The sequence below is a fragment of the Pygocentrus nattereri genome, chromosome 10 (assembly GCF_015220715.1).
Source record: "Pygocentrus nattereri isolate fPygNat1 chromosome 10, fPygNat1.pri, whole genome shotgun sequence".
In the NCBI taxonomy this organism is placed as follows: Eukaryota; Metazoa; Chordata; class Actinopteri; order Characiformes; family Serrasalmidae; genus Pygocentrus; species Pygocentrus nattereri.
The window spans coordinates 40,253,746-40,274,153 of record NC_051220.1 but is presented as its reverse complement, the minus strand read 5'-3'; the positions used below and the strand labels follow the sequence as shown (position 1 = coordinate 40,274,153).

The 20,408-nt window shown below is 38.5% G+C and overlaps 1 protein-coding gene across 1 annotated transcript in view; it reads right to left on the bottom strand.

Moving 5' to 3' along the window:
* The window catches only part of si:ch211-266g18.10 (titin), a 53,986-nt gene that overhangs the window by 6,955 nt on the left and 26,623 nt on the right, over nt 1–20,408 (bottom strand). The window contains exons 13-30 of the mRNA XM_037542247.1: nt 18,013–18,054; nt 17,876–17,917; nt 17,730–17,777; nt 14,991–16,964; nt 14,821–14,868; nt 14,364–14,417; nt 14,210–14,263; nt 13,860–13,958; nt 10,748–11,350; nt 10,248–10,292; nt 10,009–10,056; nt 8,072–8,113; nt 7,103–7,144; nt 6,799–6,843; nt 4,270–4,317; nt 3,406–3,447; nt 2,091–2,243; nt 26–73 (exon numbers count right to left, since the gene is read on the bottom strand). Coding sequence (XP_037398144.1) covers nt 26–73; nt 2,091–2,243; nt 3,406–3,447; nt 4,270–4,317; nt 6,799–6,843; nt 7,103–7,144; nt 8,072–8,113; nt 10,009–10,056; nt 10,248–10,292; nt 10,748–11,350; nt 13,860–13,958; nt 14,210–14,263; nt 14,364–14,417; nt 14,821–14,868; nt 14,991–16,964; nt 17,730–17,777; nt 17,876–17,917; nt 18,013–18,054 — 3,477 coding nt within the window. The remainder of the gene's footprint in view (nt 1–25; nt 74–2,090; nt 2,244–3,405; nt 3,448–4,269; nt 4,318–6,798; nt 6,844–7,102; nt 7,145–8,071; nt 8,114–10,008; nt 10,057–10,247; nt 10,293–10,747; nt 11,351–13,859; nt 13,959–14,209; nt 14,264–14,363; nt 14,418–14,820; nt 14,869–14,990; nt 16,965–17,729; nt 17,778–17,875; nt 17,918–18,012; nt 18,055–20,408) is intronic.

Genomic DNA, 20,408 nt, shown 5'->3' with positions numbered 1-20,408 from the left:
ATTTTCTAGGTTCTAAGATGCAGACCTTTCTTGATCACTGCAGGTTTCACTTTCTCCTTCACATCTTTGGGCTCTGAAACAAAAAATGCACACATTATTAATCTCAAGAAGTCATCAAGGTTAATGCATATGGTGTGGGTCTTAAAATATATTTACTGCTGCAGCCTTGTGGGAGCGTAATATGCCATTTTGTTCAATATTCTCAGTGTATCTATAATTAAAATGAAAATGGGCTGAAAGACAATTTACATAACTGATCTTTGATGATGTCTACAGTTGTGCATCATTATTCACTCAGTGTTGAGTTTAAACATGGAACTCTGAGTCTATATGCTTTTCTCAATGGTAAAACAATAAAAAGCAATAATTGTGGAGTGATTTTAATCCAGTATGAATCTGCAGTGTGTGTAGTTTTACAGTCTGACTGTAATAATTGTGGAGTGATTTTAATCCAGTATGAATCTGCAGTGTGTAGTTTTACAGTCTGACTGTAATAATTGTGGAGTGATTTTAATCCAGTATGAATCTGCAGTGTGTGTAGTTTTACAGTCTGACTGTAATAATTGTGGAGTGATTTTAATCCAGTATGAATCTGCAGTGTGTGTAGTTTTACAGTCTGACTGTAATAATTGTGGAGTGATTTTAATCCAGTATGAATCTGCAGTGTGTAGTTTTACAGTCTGACTGTAATAATTGTGGAGTGATTTTAATCCAGTATGAATCTGCAGTGTGTAGTTTTACAGTCTGACTGTAATAATTGTGGAGGGATTTTAATCCAGTATGAATCTGCAGTGTGTGTAGTTTTACAGTCTGACTGTAATAATTGTGGAGTGATTTTAATCCAGTATGAATCTGCAGTGTGTAGTTTTACAGTCTGACTGTAATAATTGTGGAGTGATTTTAATCCAGTATGAATCTGCAGTGTGTGTAGTTTTACAGTCTGACTGTAATAATTGTGGAGTGATTTTAATCCAGTATGAATCTGCAGTGTGTGTAGTTTTACAGTCTGACTGTAATAATTGTGGAGTGATTTTAATCCAGTATGAATCTGCAGTGTGTGTAGTTTTACAGTCTGACTGTAATAATTGTGGAGGGATTTTAATCCAGTATGAATCTGCAGTGTGTGTAGTTTTACAGTCTGACTGTAATAATTGTGGAGTGATTTTAATCCAGTATGAATCTGCAGTGTGTAGTTTTACAGTCTGACTGTAATAATTGTGGAGTGATTTTAATCCAGTATGAATCTGCAGTGTGTAGTTTTACAGTCTGACTGTAATAATTGTGGAGTGATTTTAATCCAGTATGAATCTGCAGTGTGTAGTTTTACAGTCTGACTGTAATAATTGTGGAGTGATTTTAATCCAGTATGAATCTGCAGCGTGTAGTTTTACAGTCTGACTGTAATAATTGTGGAGTGATTTTAATCCAGTATGAATCTGCAGTGTGTGTAGTTTTACAGTCTGACTGTAATAATTGTGGAGTGATTTTAATCCAGTATGAATCTGCAGTGTGTAGTTTTACAGTCTGACTGTAATAATTGTGGAGTGATTTTAATCCAGTATGAATCTGCAGTGTGTAGTTTTACAGTCTGACTGTAATAATTGTGGAGTGATTTTAATCCAGTATGAATCTGCAGTGTGTAGTTTTACAGTCTGACTGTAATAATTGTGGAGTGATTTTAATCCAGTAAGAATCTGCAGTGTGTGTAGTTTTACAGTCTGACTGTAATAATTGTGGAGTGACTTTAATCCAGTATGAATCTGCAGTGTGTGTAGTTTTACAGTCTGACTGTAATAATTGTGGAGTGACTTTAATCCAGTATGAATCTGCAGTGTGTGTAGTTTTACAGTCTGACTGTAATAATTGTGGAGTGACTTTAATCCAGTATGAATCTGCAGTGTGTGTAGTTTTACAGTCTGACTGTAATAATTGTGGAGTGACTTTAATCCAGTATGAATCTGCAGTGTGTGTAGTTTTACAGTCTGACTGTAGCAGGTGTGAGGTGAATGGTATTCTGTAATTGCCTGCATTACAGGCAAAACCTGTGGATAAACTAAACTAATCCAGCTCCAATAGTGCTTTGTTCTTACCTTTGAGGGTTCGGTTGTCCATCCTTAACTGATCAATCTGGCTTTGTGTGACCTCCAGGTCAGATCTTATTTCACCAATGTCCTTCCTCAGTAAATCCAGGATAGACAATTTTTGGTTGATGGCTTTCAGCAACTCTACTTCCACACCCATATCTGTACACACAGAAAAATACTTAAAGCAGCTGTTCAGTAGGTTTATATCAGTTGTGACATTTATTTTCAGAGGCAGGTCATTTTAACTGACTTGAGTTTTGGCAAGAGGAAAGAATGAAAACCTTCACACCCAACAGCTCATGCACTGAAAGCAAGGTGGCATTGCAATACTGCAGAATTAGCAGACAAACTAACACGCTTCACAAAGATAGAGAACATTCTGGGTTTGTCCATCCATCCATTTTCTAAGCCGCTTCTCCGTCAGGGTCGCGGGGGGGTGCTGGAGCCTATCCCAGCAGTCTTCGGGCGGAAGGCAGGATACACCCTGGACAGGTCGCCAGTCCATCGCAGGGCAGACAGACAAACACAGACAGTCACTCACACCTAGGGGCAGTGTAACATGTCCAATTGGCCTGACTGCATGTCTTTGGACTGTGGGAGGAAACCGGAGAACCCGGAGGAAACCCACGCAGACACGGGGAGAACATGCAAACTCCACACAGAGAGGACCCCGGTCACCCGGCCGGGGAATCGAACCCAGGCCCTCCTCGTTGTGAGGCGACAGCGCTACCCACCACGCCAACGTGCCGCATTCTGGGATTGTATTTGAAGCAAATACAAAGATTTCATGGGTAACAAGCCACAGGTGTCTCTAAATCTCAATCTAAAATCTATTCTTTATGCATGTATTTTATTTCCTCATGAATATCTGTTGTGCTTATAAGGTACTTAAGCAAAGTCTAGTTTGATATTTAACTGTACTAAACTGACACTGGGTCAGTGCCCCTCTCGTCACTGGGGTCGGACCCTCAAGGCTCCATCTCAGTACCTTCAGTCAGGGAACATAACTGAACCATAATCCACTGAGATGATCTGTTCTAAGCTGGACTGACTCCACACACCCCGCCTCGCCTCGCCTCCAGGCTTTTATTCTACTGCTCTGTTTTAAAACATTCGGTTATGAAAAGGAACAAATACCAACTTTTCACCTGGAGAACCTGATTTAAGCTCCACAGTCAGGCCTTAAACCCACTGGAGAACCTTTGAGGGAACATTTACGCTGTTTGTACCTTGATGATCTAAAAATGTACCTGAACAGAACCTTCACTTCTAACAGTGAAGCTGTGGTCTTCAAAAAATGACAAAAATCACCCAAGCATACCTTTGGGAGTGGGATACACCACAGGGATCGGGGCTTCTGGCTCTGAAACAGAACGACAGTGTTGATCATTTCACGAACACATAGTTTACAAATTCTACATTTATAGTTATATAAACTGATTTATGACTGACTATGTGACAATAATCCATATATATGTGGATTTTATGTGTTGAATACTTTAATAAACTAAAAATGGAAACATTAACATTTTAACATAAGACAGATTTTTAGGCATTTCTGCTTTTTGCTGCATCAAAAGAAGCATGGAAACAAGGCTCTACTGTATCATATCATACCAAATTATGACTTTTGTGAATTGCTTACATTGTAAAAACCATTTTAATGACATTTTGCTTTAGCCTCATATTCATGAATGATGTTATTGATTAACAGAGCCCGTTGCCAAGAAGGGTGAACCAGTCATAACTGACTGAAGTAGGGTTTGTAGGCCTTGGCCTTTTTTATTACAAGCTCTATTAGTAAACCAAAAACACATGCAGTCAAATGCAAAAGTTTGGGCCTCAATCTTTTGGTCAAATGACATGTTATAAATGTCCACTACAGTGACACACTCCTGTAAATTCAATGCACGATAACAATTTCTTTGCTAAATTTAACATACTGAAAAAAAATCATAAAACAGTGCAAAACAGTGTGAAAGTTACGGTGCATTATATTATGTTTTCCCAATAAAACTCAGCAAAGAAACAGAAATCTGGTTCTAAAATTTGAAGAGAAAAAAAAAACATGTACAGTTTGAATCCTTATTGTAATCACTTATAGCTCAGTAGTGCAAATGCAAAGGACCAATAAGCCAACAAGCTCTATTCATGGTTTAGAGAAGAAAAGCCTGGATATACATACTCTTCTTTACAGCCACTGGTTTGGCCCTCACGTCTGCAGCCTCAGGCACTATAAGCCAAAAAAAAAAAAAAAAAAAAAAAGATATTTAATCTTCTCCAATTTCAAAACGCTGTGTAGAGAAACAAAGGAGCTTCATGCAGATTAAAGAAATGAGTTTTTGTTTTCACTCACAAGAAGAGTGTAAATGCCTTTATTTGATGCTCTTGTTTAATATTAAGATTAAACTCATAATTGTAAGAGAAGTAATGAAAGAAAAAAGGCAGCAGCCAGTGAATATTATCCTAATTTTACTTAATAAGGTTTTAAGATTATGGAAATAATTGTGGTGAATCTCGGTCCGTGTGATATGTAGGCTCATTAGAGCTAATTAGAAAACATGATATTAGCCAGTAAATTCAAATGAATTCATTAGTAACCCGAAACAACGTTTAAAGGAGAACCCCACCAGTTTCTCAAATTTCTGTGTAATTCAGTGGTCAAGATGCAAACATTCAGTGGTTTGCTGTGAAACGCTCCGGTCAGAACTGTTCACAGTGGTGGTGATAGGAACCAGACATCTGGTTCTGAAGGTCTGACATCTAGCACCTCTGAAAGCTCCCTCACAGAACGTTCTTACATAAAATAGTGATGAATATTTCACCTGATGTCTAAAACATCGTTTCTTGGTCATTTTAAGATGTGCGTTTATTTTTTTAAATAACATTCCTGGTGGAGGGACACAAGCAGGGTGCTGTGAGTAAATATAGTCCCCAATATAAGATAAGATAAGATAAGATAATCCTTTATTAGTCCCACAGCGGGGAAATTCACAATTCACATATAGTTCAACATTCAATATAAAAACTGTAGTCTTTATAGGACACTATAAACTATAGGATAGTAAATAAAGTGCCTATATTTGTGCTGTAGTCATGGCGACCCCTGGTTCCCATCCCCACCACAATCTCTACAATCAAGCATTTCACACCAAACCACCCTGACTGACTCTGTTTACATCTCAAGGACTGAATAATGCAAACATTTTGAAAAATCAGTGGAAGAAGATTTGCTGCACTATGCAAAATAGGCTTGCAGTGTCCAGTGGATGTGTTTTTAATAGTCTGAGCAGCACTTCACTTCACTTCACTTCACTTCACGAACCTCCTGATTTTGATAGGGCACCTTATTCGCAGTAAAACAGGTGGATTATAACGATTGGTAGCTCTCAGAATATGAAGCTTAAAAGAGGGAAATGCCTGCATTTGTAGAGGCGAACAAAGGCTTAGAGTGACTGTTGTCTTAATCCAGAAATGGGGTGTAATGGAATGTGAATGTCATCATGGCTTTGAGGATAAATACGAAAGCTCCTTGTGAGCGAACGTCTGAGTCTGTATGGACATGCTCCCCGCTGCCTCTGTCTGTTTGTGTTGTTAAACGAAAACCTTTCATCAAAAACGCTGCATGTTTTGTAATAAAATACAAAATATCTGGGTCCCACTTTATATTAAGTGTCCCTAATAACTGTGAAGTTATATGTGAACAACTTATGCAACAACAGTGGAGCTAGTAACGTTTTACTCACTGTTACAGACGGATTACAGCACTACAGCTAATGACATTACACATGTGTAGTTTTAGTTGTTATATAGGTCCAGTGCAATTACAGAGGGGTAATTATAGAATGGCAAGTAATGTGATGTGATTAGTTACCTTACAAGGTAACAAGGTAACCAACTAACAGTTTAGGGGCAGTCCTGGCCCTGTGACCGGAAGGTCGCCGGTTCGATCCCCAGCACCGACAGCCCATGACTGAGGTGTCCTTGAGCAAGACACCTAACCCCCAACTGCTCCCTGGGTGCTGCGGATAGGGTTGCCCACCACTCCGGGCAAGTGTGCTCACTGCCCCTTAGTGTGTGTGTATTTACTAGTGTGTATGTGGTGTTTCACTTCACGGATGGGTTAAATGCGGAGGTGGAATTTCCCCGTTTGTGGGATTAAAAAAGTTTGACTTAACTTAACAACACAGTTATTCTACAGTACTTATGTAAACCAAATGATATATGTAAAAAAACCTTCTGATCTCGTGTATCAAAAATATATGCTTGTGTGATTACAAGAGGCAAAACATACACGTGTAATTACACAGGGTGTACTGCTGTAATCCATCTGTAACCCTGATTAAATCACTAGTTAGTGTTGTTAAATAGGCCATTGATGTCTAACTACACATTTACATTTACGGCATTTGGCTGACGCTCTTATCCAGAGCGACTTACAATTTGATCATTTTACACAGGCAGGCCAAGGCGGTGTTAGGAGTCTTGCCCAAGGACTCTCATTGGTATAGTGTAGGGTTTTTTACCCAGGTGGGGATTGAACCCCAGTCTGCAGCGTAGAAGGCAGAGGTGTTACCCACTACACTAACCAACCAGCAACGTGATTAGAGACACTTAATATAAAGTGGGACCAATATCTGATCTTTTATTAAATTTACAAATGAGCTGTTGTGCTGCTTCTTGGTTAATAATGCTCACTGGTAGATAATTATACCTTTCTTTAATGGGACTGGTTTAGCCACTTTGGCAACTTCAGCCTCTGAAACAATAAAACAGAAAGCCATTGATTAATTACATTTATGTAAGAAATGTAAATAAATGCTGGGTAACTTACAGATCCAATGAAGATACTATATTAAGTATACAAACATAATTATGCTTTTCATTCTCTGTTCACTCAGAACCAGGTCCTATAAAAGTCCTATATTTATTGTCTATGAATATCAAGCACATAAATGGGAAATTAATATATGAACAGTATATTTATGTACAAAGGCTTGTTTTATATGTACTCATACCTTTCTTCACTGGGACTGGTTTAGCCTTCTCCTTAGCAGCCTCTGAAACATTAAAGACGAAGGATGTTATGTTTAACTTTCGGCAAATATATTTTAAACATTACAACAAAAACAACATCGGCAGATTCACTGTCAAGAATGAAAAAACACACGTAATAAACGAAATGTGAGGGGTTCAACCTTTTCTTTAACAACTGAAGGTTCTGTAAAACATTAAGATATTTACTCAGCCTCTTTGGCACTTCTGTAAGATATTTTTAATTGGCATGGACTTGTGCTGTGACTGTTATGTGATTAAATTTAATTATCTGATTTAAAAAAAAAATAATGAAGAATGAAGCTTAGCAGTTAGTTTGTGATTTGAATGATAATCAGGGTATCCGCTTGCCATTGTGAAGCTATGTTTAGTAGACTAAAAACTTTCCGCAAGGTGGATCTATTACACCACTGAAAGAGAGGAAACCCACACCAGCAGGATCTTATGAATGCATCTATAGAGGTGGTACTCAAAGCATGTCATTAAAAATGCCTTAAAATGCACCTGTGTTAAATTGAACTGTTCCATACCTGAAAATACATTAATATGAAACAAAACCTGAAAAATGTAATCTTTTTATTACGAGTGTTAACTATTCTCAAAGGCATTTTTCAGCAAAGTACTCTGAAATATTTCAGATGCTGTGTGTATATGTTTATTGTTCAGTTAAACCCATTTGTAAAAAAATATTAATAAATGAATACATGATGTGTATTGGCATATTCAAACTGTTCCTGCATTGTGAATTTCATAATAATCGGCTGTTTGATTATATTGCTTGCATGTTATATATCCAAGCAGCCATGTGTAAGTCATTGTACGTTCATGTGGAGATGACTAAATAAATGCACGTCAGTTAAATGACATGAATACGTTAAGAAATCAGAAATAGTTCCATGGGTTTTGAAGGTTAGGTGTCCAAGTCTTCTCACCTTTCTTCACTATGACTGGTTCAGCCTTCTTGGCAACAAGCTCTGTTAATCAGTAACATCATTCATGAATATGAGGCTAAAGCAAAATGTCATTAAAATGGTTTTTACAATGTAAGCAATTCACAAAAGTCATAATTTGGTATGATATGATACAGTAGAGTCTTGTTTCCATGCTTCTTTTGATACAGCAAAAACCAGAAATGCCTAAAAATCTGTCTTATGTTAAAATGTTAATGTTTCCATTTTGAGTTTATTAAAGTATTCAACATATAAAATCCACACACACACACACCACACACACACACACACACACACACACACACACACACACACATATATATATATATATATATATATAGATATGTAAAAGAATTGTGTGAGGAAGACGTTCATGTAATTTCTCTTTAAAAACCCTAAAGCTATCTATTTCTTAATTGCTGACACACAATCTTGACTCCCTTATTAGAAAATCATTCATTGTGAGAAAACATAAGTAGGAAATTATGACTTCCCTAGTTAGCCTAGTCTTTTATAATGGACTAAGATAGAGCCACTGAAATGGGACTGTTTTAACTGTCCTCTTCGCATTAATTTTCCACTCCTGGTCACTTATTTAGTCACTTGTGTGCATTACTATTGAGTGCATTACTTCAGCATTTGATATTTATTGTCTGCTAATGTTAGCTGGAAAATAGCAGTACGCTACCAAATCTAGCCTATGTTTATCCAAAGTTCCTAGCTACCTCTACCATGTTCATCTGTTGCAATGACATGTAAGGACTTTGCTTGTAGAGACCCTGCTAGAAAAACTAACATAGACCAGCATGGGTGGTCACCAGCTTAACCAGCGTATCATTGCTGTCCAAAGAAAATGAATTACCTTCAAAATTGTCACTTTACAGGAGAGGGAAAAACATTCTTTACTTTCAATTAAAGTTAATTCCAAGCAATTTTGAAGCATTTCTATTGGTCCGTTTAAAATTTAGACAGCGAAAAGGACGGATGCCGAGCTCAAATGAATAGAAAACTAAATAGTGCAAACAAACAGAAATACTAGCGGCTGTTTTTTTGGACAGTGATGATATGTTGTGTTGTGGGTTCTGGTATGTTCGTCATCCAGCATGACCATGCAGGGTGACCAGTCTAACCAGCACCAGGCCAGTGCAGTCCAGCACGGTAAGCTACTTTTGTGCAGCTTTGGCACCAGTTTTCATATTTGCTGCTGCCATTACTAGTAAAAATACAACATGTTCTATTTTATATTTACAAAAAGTGCTAGACTGCCTAGCTAGACTTTTGCTAGCTGAAAAAAACAAAACTAAATTTACAAAATATATAATTCTGGTCATAAAATTTGATCGGTGGAGCAGAAACTAAAGACGCTGTAAAATTCTTCATATATACACACTTAACTTACAATCCACTCACAACAACTGAGTTCTGTTTTAAAGTGCCAGGACTTTCGCGCTGGTCATATGGACCACCAAGTGTACTGACAGATTAAGTAAGAACCTGTTTTGTTTAAACTGAAGGGCTAATAACAGGTTTTCTTAAAAACTAGGCTACATGATATCAGGCTAAATTGCTTCAAGTGTGTCAAGCTTTGAATTTAAGTGTTTTCTGAACGATTAACTGTAAAACTGGAATATAAAAACAATGTGTCGCTTTAATTTCTTATACAGTTAAAATGTCCATGTTTTGGTTAAATCTACCTTTAGCAGAATTAAACTTGGCATGTTAAAGCCAATATGAGGAGCAATTAGCTTGATGCTAACAAAACAAAGGAAATCGCTTAAAGGTGCCTTGGTGGAAATTAGCATTATTAGGACATTTTAGGTCATTTGATATTTTAATGTATTTCAAAACAAAATACACTTCAGAACAATGCACATTTAGTAAATAGTATGAATGGTGATTTTTTTCACATGGACTCTTACCTTTCTTCACCAGCACAGGTTTAGGCTTCTCCTTGGCAACTTCAGCCTCTGAAATATTAGGCCATGTTTATTATAACTAGGCAGTATGTTTAAAGACCATTGTTAACCTCAAGGTATGTCCATGTAGTAACATTAATTCACATTTGTCAATTTATGTTAAAACGTCAAAATTCAAGCAATAAAACTGTCTGATTCTTAAAAAAGACATAGAAAGAAAAACTCAAAAGGCATACAAATACCTTTCACTGTAACAGGTTTTTTCTGCTCTTTTAGAACTTTGGGTTCTACAAAACAGAGAGAATATATTGTCTATGAATATCAACCTTGTCAATGAAATTCATGTAAAGCATGAAGTCACACATCATAGAAATAAAAAAATCCATAGAACAATATTTGACCAAATGTATTTGGATGCCCTGTTTAATGAGGAGTGGTGTAAAGCTCACCATTGGCGTCTGAAGCAGTGGAAATGCATTCTCTGGCATAGTGAATCACTATCTGGCAGTCTGCTTGGGTGCCAGAAGAATGGTACCTGCTCAAATGCATAGACCTCAACCTCCTCAAAGAACTTTTTTTCTGATGAACTGCAACACCAACTGTGAGTCAGGTCCAACATCAATGCCACTTCATTGATGGTTGGGATGTGATGTTTGGGTGTCCACATACATTTGGTCATATAGTCCATTTTCATTTCATAACCACTGTCAAAATTAAAAACATCCTATGAATACAAAATTACCTTTTTTGGGAGCAGGCTCAAGCTTTGCCTTTTCCTTTGGAGCAGGTTCAGGTTTTGCCTTTTCTTTTGGAACAGGTTCAGGCTTTACCTTCTCCTTTGGAACACGTACAGGTTTTGCTTTTTCCTTTGGAACAGGCTCAGGTTTTGCCTTTTCCTTTGAAGAAGGTTCAGGTTTAGCCTTTTCCTTTGGAGCAGGTTCAGGCTTTACCTTCTCCTTTGGAACAGGTACAGGTTTTACTTTTTCCTTTGGAACACGTTCAGGTTTTGCCTTTTCTTTTGGAACAGGTTCAGGTTTTGCCTTTTCCTTTGGAACAGGTTCAGGCTTTACCTTCTCCTTTGGAACAGGTACAGGTTTAACTTTTTCTTTTGGAACAGGCTCAGGTTTTGCCTTTTCTTTTGGAACAGGCTCAGGTTTTGCCTTTTCCTTTGGAACAGGTTCAGGTTTTGCCTTTTCCTTTGAAGAAGGTTCAGGTTTAGCCTTTTCCTTTGGAGCAGGTTCAGGCTTTACCTTCTCCTTTGGAACAGGTACAGGTTTAACTTTTTCTTTTGGAACAGGTTCAGGTTTTGCTTTTTCCTTTTGAACATGTTCAGGTTTTGCCTTTTCTTTTGGAACAGGTTCAGGTTTTGCCTTTTCTTTTGGAACAGGTTCAGGTTTTGCCTTTTCTTTTGGAACAGGCTCAGGTTTTGCCTTTTCTTTTGGAGCAGGTTCAGGTTTAGCCTTTTCCTTTGGAGCAGGTTCAGGTTTAGCCTTTTCCTTTGGAACTGGTTCAGGTTTAACTTTTTCTTTTGGAACAGGTTCAGGTTTTGCTTTTTCCTTTGGAGCAGGTGCAGCCTTTACCTTTTCTTTTGGAACAGGTACAGGTTTTACTTTTTCCTTGGGAGCAGGTTCAGGCTTTACCTTTTCCTTTGGAACTGGTTCAGGCTTTACCTTTTCCTTTGGAGCAGGTTCAGGTTTTGCCTTTTCCTTTGGAGCAGGTTCAGGCTTCACTTTTTCCTTTTGAACAGGTTCAGGTTTTGCTTTTTCTTTTGGAACAGGTTCAGGTTTGACTTTTTCCTTTGGAACTGGTTCAGGCTTTACCTTTTCCTTTGGAACTGGTTCAGGCTTTACCTTTTCCTTTGGAACTGGTTCAGGCTTTACCTTTTCCTTTGGAACTGGTTCAGGTTTTGCCTTTTCCTTTGGAGCAGGTTCAGGCTTTACCTTTTCCTTTGGAACAGGTTCAGGTTTTGCTTTTTCTTTTGGAGCAGGTTCAGGTTTGACTTTTTCCTTTGGAACTGGTTCAGGCTTTAGCTTTTCCTTTGGAACTGGTTCAGGCTTTACCTTTTCCTTTGGAACAGGTTCAGGTTTTGCTTTTTCTTTTGGAACAGGTTCAGGTTTGACTTTTTCCTTTGGAACTGGTTCAGGCTTTACCTTTTCCTTTGGAACTGGTTCAGGCTTTACCTTTTCCTTTGGAGCAGGTTCAGGTTTTGCCTTTTCCTTTGGAACTGGTTCAGGCATTAACTTTTCCTTTGGAGCAGGTTCAGGTTTTGCCTTTTCCTTTGGAGCAGGTTCAGGCTTCACTTTTTCCTTTGGAACTGGTTCAGGCTTTACCTTTTCCTTTGGAACTGGTTCAGGCTTTACCTTTTCCTTTGGAGCAGGTTTTGCCTTTTCCTTTGGAACTGGTTCAGGCATTAACTTTTCCTTTGGAGCAGGTTCAGGTTTTGCCTTTTCCTTTGGAGCAGGTTCAGGCTTCACTTTTTCCTTTGGAACTGGTTCAGGCTTTACCTTTTCCTTTGGAGCAGGTTCAGGTTTTGCCTTTTTCTTTGGAGCAGGTTCAGGTTTTGCTTTATCCTTTGGAACTGGTTCAGGCTTTAGCTTTTCCTTTGGAGCAGGTTCAGGTTTAGCCTTTTTCTTTGGAGCAGGTTCAGGTTTTGCTTTTTCTTTTGGAGCAGGTTCAGGTTTAGCCTTTTCCTTTGGAGCAGGTACAGGCTTTACCTTTTCCTTTGGAATAGCTTCAGGCTTCACTTTTTCCTTTGGAACAGGTTCAGGTTTTGCCTTTTTCTTTGGAGCATGTTCAGGTTTTGCCTTTTCCTTTGGAGCAGGTACAGGCTTTACCTTTTCCTTTGGAATAGCTTCAGGCTTCACTTTTTCCTTTGGAACAGGTTCAGGTTTTGCCTTTTCCTTTGGAGCAGGTTCAGGTTTTGCCTTTTCCTTTGGAGCAGGTACAGGCTTTACCTTTTCCTTTGGAATAGCTTCAGGCTTCACTTTTTCCTTTGGAACAGGTTCAGGTTTTGCCTTTTTCTTTGGAGCATGTTCAGGTTTTGCCTTTTCCTTTGGAGCAGGTACAGGCTTTACCTTTTCCTTTGGAATAGCTTCAGGCTTCACTTTTTCCTTTGGAACAGGTTCAGGTTTTGCCTTTTCCTTTGGAGCAGGTTCAGGTTTTGCCTTTTCCTTTGGAGCAGGTACAGGCTTTACCTTTTCCTTTGGAATAGCTTCAGGCTTCACTTTTTCCTTTGGAGCATGTTCAGGTTTTGCTTTTTCCTTTGGAAGAGGTTCAGGTTTTGCTTTTTCTTTTGGAACAGGTTCAGGTTTTGCTTTTTCCTTTGGAGCAGGTTCAGGTTTTGCGTCTTTCTTTGGAGCAGCTTCAGGTTTTGCTTTTTCCTTTGGAACAGGTTCAGGCTTTGCTTTTTCTTTTGGAACAGGTTCAGGTTTTGCTTTTTCCTTTGGAGCAGGTTCAGGTTTTGCCTTTTCCTTTGTAATAGGTTCAGGTTTTGCTTTTTCCTTTGGAGCAGGTTCAGGCTTTACCTTTTCCTTTGGTGCAGGTTCAAGTTTTGCCTTTTCCTTTGGAGCAGCTTCAATTTTCACCTTTTCCTTTGGAGCTGGTTCAGGTTTTGCTTTTTCCTTCAATACAATTTCAGGTTTTGCCTTTTCTTTTGGTGCAGGTTCAGGCTTAACCTTTTCTTTAAGGGCAGGTTCATGTTTTGCCTTTTCCTTAGCAAGTTTAGGTTTTTCCTTTGGAGCAGGTGCAGGCTCTGCAAAACATAGAAGGTTACACTTTGAAGTACTGGTTGTTTTATAGTTTGCATTAGCTTGGTTGGGAACAGGAATGAAAAACCTTATAAGCCCCAAAAGTACCTTTCTTTATAGCAAGTTCAGTTTCCTTTTGAGCAGGTTTTGCCTTTACTTTTGGAACAGGTTCAGCTGTTATTTTTTCTTTTGGAGTAGGTTCAGATTCTGTAAAAAAAAAAAAAAAGTGATTCTGATTGAAGACCTTAAATATAAACTTGGCTTGTTAATTCAGTTGTCAAGAAAAATTAAAACATCATATGAAACCAAAAATAGCTTTCTTAGGAAGCAGTACAGGTTTTCCTTTGGAGCAGTTTTAGGTTCTACAAAATATAAAAGGGGTTTTGCTGGCTTCAGTTGTTGCCTTGTTAAAGTGTTTGGTTAATTGGGTGTCAACATGATTGTCAAGCTAAAAATACCTTTCTTTGGAGCAGGTTCAGGTTTTTCTTTTTCTTTTGGAGTCAGTTCAGGTTCTGGTAAAACACAATGTTTGTAGTTTAAGGCTTCAGGTATTGTTTAATTTGTTAAAATGTTTGTAAAGTTAGTTGTTAAGCAGAGTGAAACCAACGTTACCTTTCTTTGGAGCAATTCTGTGTTTTGCCTTTTCCTTTTGAACAGATTCAGGTTCTGCAAAATATTAAGATTTTCACTTTAAAGTCCTGGTTGTCAACTTGGCTTGTCAACATGAACTGTGTATTAGCAAACATTTTGCCATCATCAACTGATTTTTTTGGTTTTAAATGTGACAGGTCTTCATATCCTTCTATAGGGAATGAAGGGTGATTGTAGGTATCTTTTCCATTATTGCCAACATATTTAACCTGAGAAACAATTATTGACAAAAAATGTAAATAGATTTACACTCATATCTTATTAATTGGGCTCACACAATGATTCAGTTCAGTTCAATGTTTACCATTATTAAATCATTGCTTTCAGGTATGCAGATAAAATAAAAAGTACACATGGTGAAATTGATGAATTGTATTCATGTTCACAAACTTATTTAATTTCTTTCAAGTTTTCATACCCTTCTCAAGTAGGGCTGGTTTAGCCTTTTCCTTGGCAACTTCAGCCTCTGAAACATTAAATAAGATGTCCACCCTTAGTAAATTGTATTCCAGAGTTACATTTTATACATTATGAAAAAAAACTACTCACTAAATTGGTTGTCAATACTCTTATAAACCAAAAAGGTACCTTTCTTTGGAGCAGGTTCAGGTTTTACTTTTTCCTTTGTAGCAAGCTCAGGTTTTGCTTTTTCCTTTGGAGCAGCTTCAGGTTTTACTTTTTCCTTTAGAGCAGCTTCAGGTTTGACTTTTTCCTTTGGAACAGGGACAGGTTGGACTTTCTCCTTTGGAGCAGCTTCAGGTTTGACTTTTTCCTTTGGAGCAGCTTCAGGTTTGACTTTTTCCTTTGGAGCAGCTTCAGGTTTGACTTTTTCCTTTGGAACAGGTTCAGGTTTTACTTTTTCCTTTGGAACAGTTTCAGATTTGACTTTTTCCTTTGGAACAGCTTCAGGCTTTAATTTTTCCTTAGGAGCAGCTTCAGGTTTGACTTTTTCCTTTGGAGCAGCTTCAGGTTTTACTTTTTCCTTTGGAGCATCTTTAGGTTTGACTTGTTCCTTTGGAGCAGCTTCAGGTTTTGCCTTTTCCTTTGGAACAGGTTCAGGTTTGACTTTTTCCTTTGGAGCAGCTTCAGGTTTTGCTTTTTCTTTTGGAGCAGCTTCAGGTTTTGCCTTTTCTTTTGGAGCAGCTTCAAGTTTGACTTTTTCCTTTGGAGCAGGTACAGCTTTTACTTCTTCTTTTGGAGCAGCTTCAGGTTTTACTTTTTCCTTTGGAGCAGCTTCAGGTTTTACTTTTTCCTTTGGAGCAGCTTCAGGTTTTACTTTTTCCTTCGGAGCAGCTTCAGGTTTTACTTTTTCCTTTGGAGCAGCTTCAGGTTCTGCTTTTTCCTTTGGAGCAGCTTCAGGTTCTGCTTTTTCCTTTGAAGAAGGTTCAGGTTTTACTTTTTCCTTTGCAACAGGTTCAGTTTTTACTTTTTCCTTTGGAGCAGCTTCAAGTTTGACTTTTTCCTTTGGAGCAGCTTCAGGTTTTGCTTTTTCCTTTGGAGCAGGTATAGGTTTTACTTTTTCCTTTGGAGCAGCTTCAGGTTTTGCTTTTTCTTTTGGAGCAGCTTCAGGTTTTGCCTTTTCCTTTGGAACAGCTTCAGGTTTTACTTTTTCCTTTGGAGCAGCTTCAGGTTTGACTTTTTCCTTTGGAGCAGCTTCAGGTTTTGCTTTTTCCTTTGGAGCAGGTACAGGTTTTACTTTTTCCTTTGGAGCAGCTTCAGGTTTTGCCTTTTCCTTTGGAACAGCTTCAGATTTTGCTTTATCCTTTGGAGCAGGTACAGGTTTTGCTTTTTCCTTTGGAGCAGCTTCAGGTTTTACTTCTTCTTTTGGAGCAGCTTCAGGTTTGACTTTTTCCTTTGGAGCAGCTTCAGGTTTTGCTTTATCCTTTGGAGCAGGTACAGGTTTGACCTTTTCCTTTGGAGCAGCTTCAGGTTTTGCTTTATCCTTTGGAGCAGGTACAGGTTTTGCTTTTTCCTTTGGAGCAGCTTCAGGTTTGACTTCTTCTTTTGGAGCAGCTTCAGGTTTGACTTTTTCCTTTGGAGCAGCTTCAGGTTTTACTTTTTCCTTTGGAGCAGCTTCAGGTTTTACTTTTTCCTTTGGAGCAGCTTCAGGTTTTACTTTTTCCTTTGGAGCAGCTTCAGGTTTTACTTTTTCCTTTGGAGCAGCTTCAGGTTTTGCTTTTTCCTTTGGAGCAGGTTCAGGTTTTACTTTTTCCTTTGGAGCAGCTTCAGATTTTGCCTTTTCCTTTGGAGCAGCTTCAGGTTTTACTTCTTCTTTTGGAACAGGTTCAGGTTTTATTTTTTCCTTTGGAGCAGCTTCAGGTTTTACTTTTTCCTTTGGAGCAGCTTCAGGTTTTACTTCTTCTTTTGGAGTAGGTTCAGGTTTGGATTTTTCCTTTGGAGCAGGTTCACGTTTTGCCTTTTCCTTTGGAGCAGCTTCAGATTTTACATCTTCTTTTGGAGTAGGTTCATGTTTTTCTTTTTCCTTTGGAGCAGGTTCAAGTTTTGCCTTTTCCTTTTGAGCAGGTTCAGGTTTTGCTTTTTCCTTTTGAGCAGGTTCAGATTCTGTTAAACATTAGAGGTTTTACATTAAGGGTTCTTATAAGACATACACTCACCGGCCACTTTATTAGGTACACATGTTCAATTGCTTGTTATCACAAATAGCTAATCAGCCAATCACACGGCTACAACTCAATGCATTTAGGCATGTAGAGGTGGTCAAGACAACTTGCTGAAGTGCAGACTGAGCATCAGAACGGGGAAGAAAGGGGATTTAAGGGGCTTTGAACGTGGCGTGGTTGTTGGTGCCAGACGGGCTGGTCTGAGTATTTCAGAAACTGCTGATCTACTGGGATTTTCATGCTCAACCATCTCTAGGGTTTACAGAGAACGGTCCGAAAAAGAGGAAATATCCAGTGAGCGGTCAGTTGTGTGGACGAAAATGCCTTGTTGATGTGAGAGGTCAGAGGAGAATGGGCAGACTGGTTCCAGATGATAGAAAGGCAGCAAGAACTCAAATCACCAACCAAAATCTCTGAGGAACGTTTCCAACACCTTGCTGAAAGTCTGCCATGAAGAATTAAGGCAGTTCTGAAGGCAAAAGGGGGTCCAACCTTTTACTAGTACCTAATAAAGTGGCCGGTGAGTGTAGGTGCTCATGTTGCTCTCCACTGTGAAATAAACTTTTTTTCTAAATACAAAAATATGTGTAGCTTTCATGTGAACATAAAGAAATCAATAAAGGATCATCACTAAAAGGATGCTGACCAATCACAAAATGTCACAAAATATGAAGTGAAATGTCATGTTTTAAAAATGCATTCACACCTTTCTTCACTCTGACTGCTTCAGCCTTCTCCATGGTGACCCTCATGTCTGAAGTGGACAGAAATCAGGAAACAGTTTCAGTAGAAATCATATTTGCATGGATGAACATCATATGAAGATGATTTAATATGTGGTTTGATTATTACCTTTGTGTGATGGCACTGCTGTTGGCTTTTCTTTCACAAGCTCTGCAATGAAATGAAAGGAGTGATTTATATGACGTTACATAAAGACCTTCAGTCACACTTTAAACAGCTGATTCTACAGCAAAGAAACAAAATACCTTTAACTGTAGCATTAATCCTGTCCTCAACGATTACTGGCTCTGCATAAAGGAAGAAAACATACAAATGTAGATCAAACAAATGAATCCACTGCACAAATTCTAAACTTCTCAGTTATTTTCCAACTGCATTTTAGAGAATTTTCTGTATATATCTGTGTTGGCCTTTCTCACGTTTAACACCGCATATACAGTACATACATTTTGAGTTACCACTCAAAAGTTTGGAATCATTGTTTCAATTATATTAAAACAATTTTCTTGAGGTTACTTGTAGAAAATGATTGTATTATGATAGTATCACTCTACAGGACTTAAATTCATTTGTAAGAAGCTGTAAATAAAAATAAAGGAATGTATCCAGAATGAACAACAGAACTGTGGAAGATTCTGAAAGGACATCACGTCTGAACAGCTGAGCCTCAAGAAATCGGCTCTAATAGCAGACAGACAGACAGACAGACAGACAGGCAGGCAAACAGATAGACATTCAGACAGACAGACAGATAGATAGATAGATAGATAGATAGATAGATAGATAGATAGATAGATAGATAGATAGATAGATAGATAGATAGATAGATAGATAGATAGACAGACAGACAGACAGACAGACAGACAGATAGATAGATAGATAGATAGATAGACAGATAGATAGATAGATAGATAGATACCGCCCTGATATCAGTAACTTTGCAGTTTAGGCCACATGTGCATTCAAATCATTTACACTTCAGTATCAGTGCTGACACAGTCAAAATCACTGATGCCAATATCAGAGTATCAGTACTGACACAGTCAAAGTCACTGATGGCAATGTCAGAGTATCAGTACTGACACAGTCAAAATCACTGATGGCAATGTCAGAGTATCAGTACTGACACATTCAAAATCACTGTGATGGCAATGTGAGAGTATCAGTACTGACACAGTCAAAATCACTGTGATGGCAATGTCAGAGTATCAGTACTGACACATTCAAAATCACTGTGATGGCAATGTGAGAGTATCAGTACTCACACAGTCAAAATCACTGTGATGGCAATGTCAGAGTATCAGTACTGACACATTCAAAATCACTGTGATGGCAATGTGAGAGTATCAGTACTGACACAGTCAAAATCACTGTGATGGCAGTGTCAGAGTATCAATACTGACACAGTCAAAGTCACTGATGGCAATGTCAGAGTATCAGTACTGACACAGTCAAAGTCACTGCGATGGCAATGTCAGAGTATCAGTACTGACACATTCAAATCACTGTGATGGCAATGTGAGAGTATCAGTACTGACACAGTCAAAATCACTGTGATGGCAGTGTCAGAGTATCAGTACAGACAGTCAAAATCACTGTGATGGCAATGTCAGAGTATCAGTACTGACACAGTCAAAGTCACTGCGATGGCAATGTCAGAGTATCAGTACTGACACAGTCAAAATCACTGTAATGGTAATGTCAGAGTATCAGTACTGACACAGTCAAAATCACTGTGATGGCAGTGTCAGAGTATCAATACTGACACAGTCAAAATCACTGATGGCAATGTCAGAGTATCAGTACTGACACAGTCAAAGTCACTGCGATGGCAATGTCAGAGTATCAGTACTGACACAGTCAAAATCACTGCGATGGCAATGTCAGAGTATCAGTACTGACACAGTCAAAATCACTGTGATGGCAATGTCAGAGTATCAGTACAGACACTCAAAATCACTGTGATGGCAATGTCAGAGTATCAGTACTGACACAGTCAAAGTCACTGCGATGGCAATGTCAGAGTATCAGTACTGACACAGTCAAAATCACTGTGATGGCAATGTCAGAGTATCAGTACAGACAGTCAATATCACTGTGATGGCAATGTCAGAGTATCAGTACTGACACAGTCAAAATCACTGTGATGGCAGTGTCAGAGTATCAGTACTGACACAGTCAAAATCACTGTGATGGCAGTGTCAGAGTATCAATACTGACACAGTCAAAATCACTGATGGCAATGTCAGAGTATCAGTACTGACACAGTCAAAATCACTGCGATGGCAATGTCAGAGTATCAGTACTGACACAGTCAAAATCACTGCGATGGCAATGTCAGAGTATCAGTACAGACAGTCAAAATCACTGTGATGGCAATGTCACAGTATCAGTACAGACAGTCAAAATCACTGTGATGGCAATGTCAGAGTATCAGTACTGACACAGTCAAAGTCACTGTGATGGCAGTGTCAGAGTATCAGTACTGACACAGTCAAAGTCACTGCGATGGCAATGTCAGAGTATCAGTACTGACACAGTCAAAATCACTGTGATGGCAGTGTCAGAGTATCAGTACTGACACAGTCAAAGTCACTGCGAGGGCAATGTCAGAGTAACAGTACTGACACAGTCAAAGTCA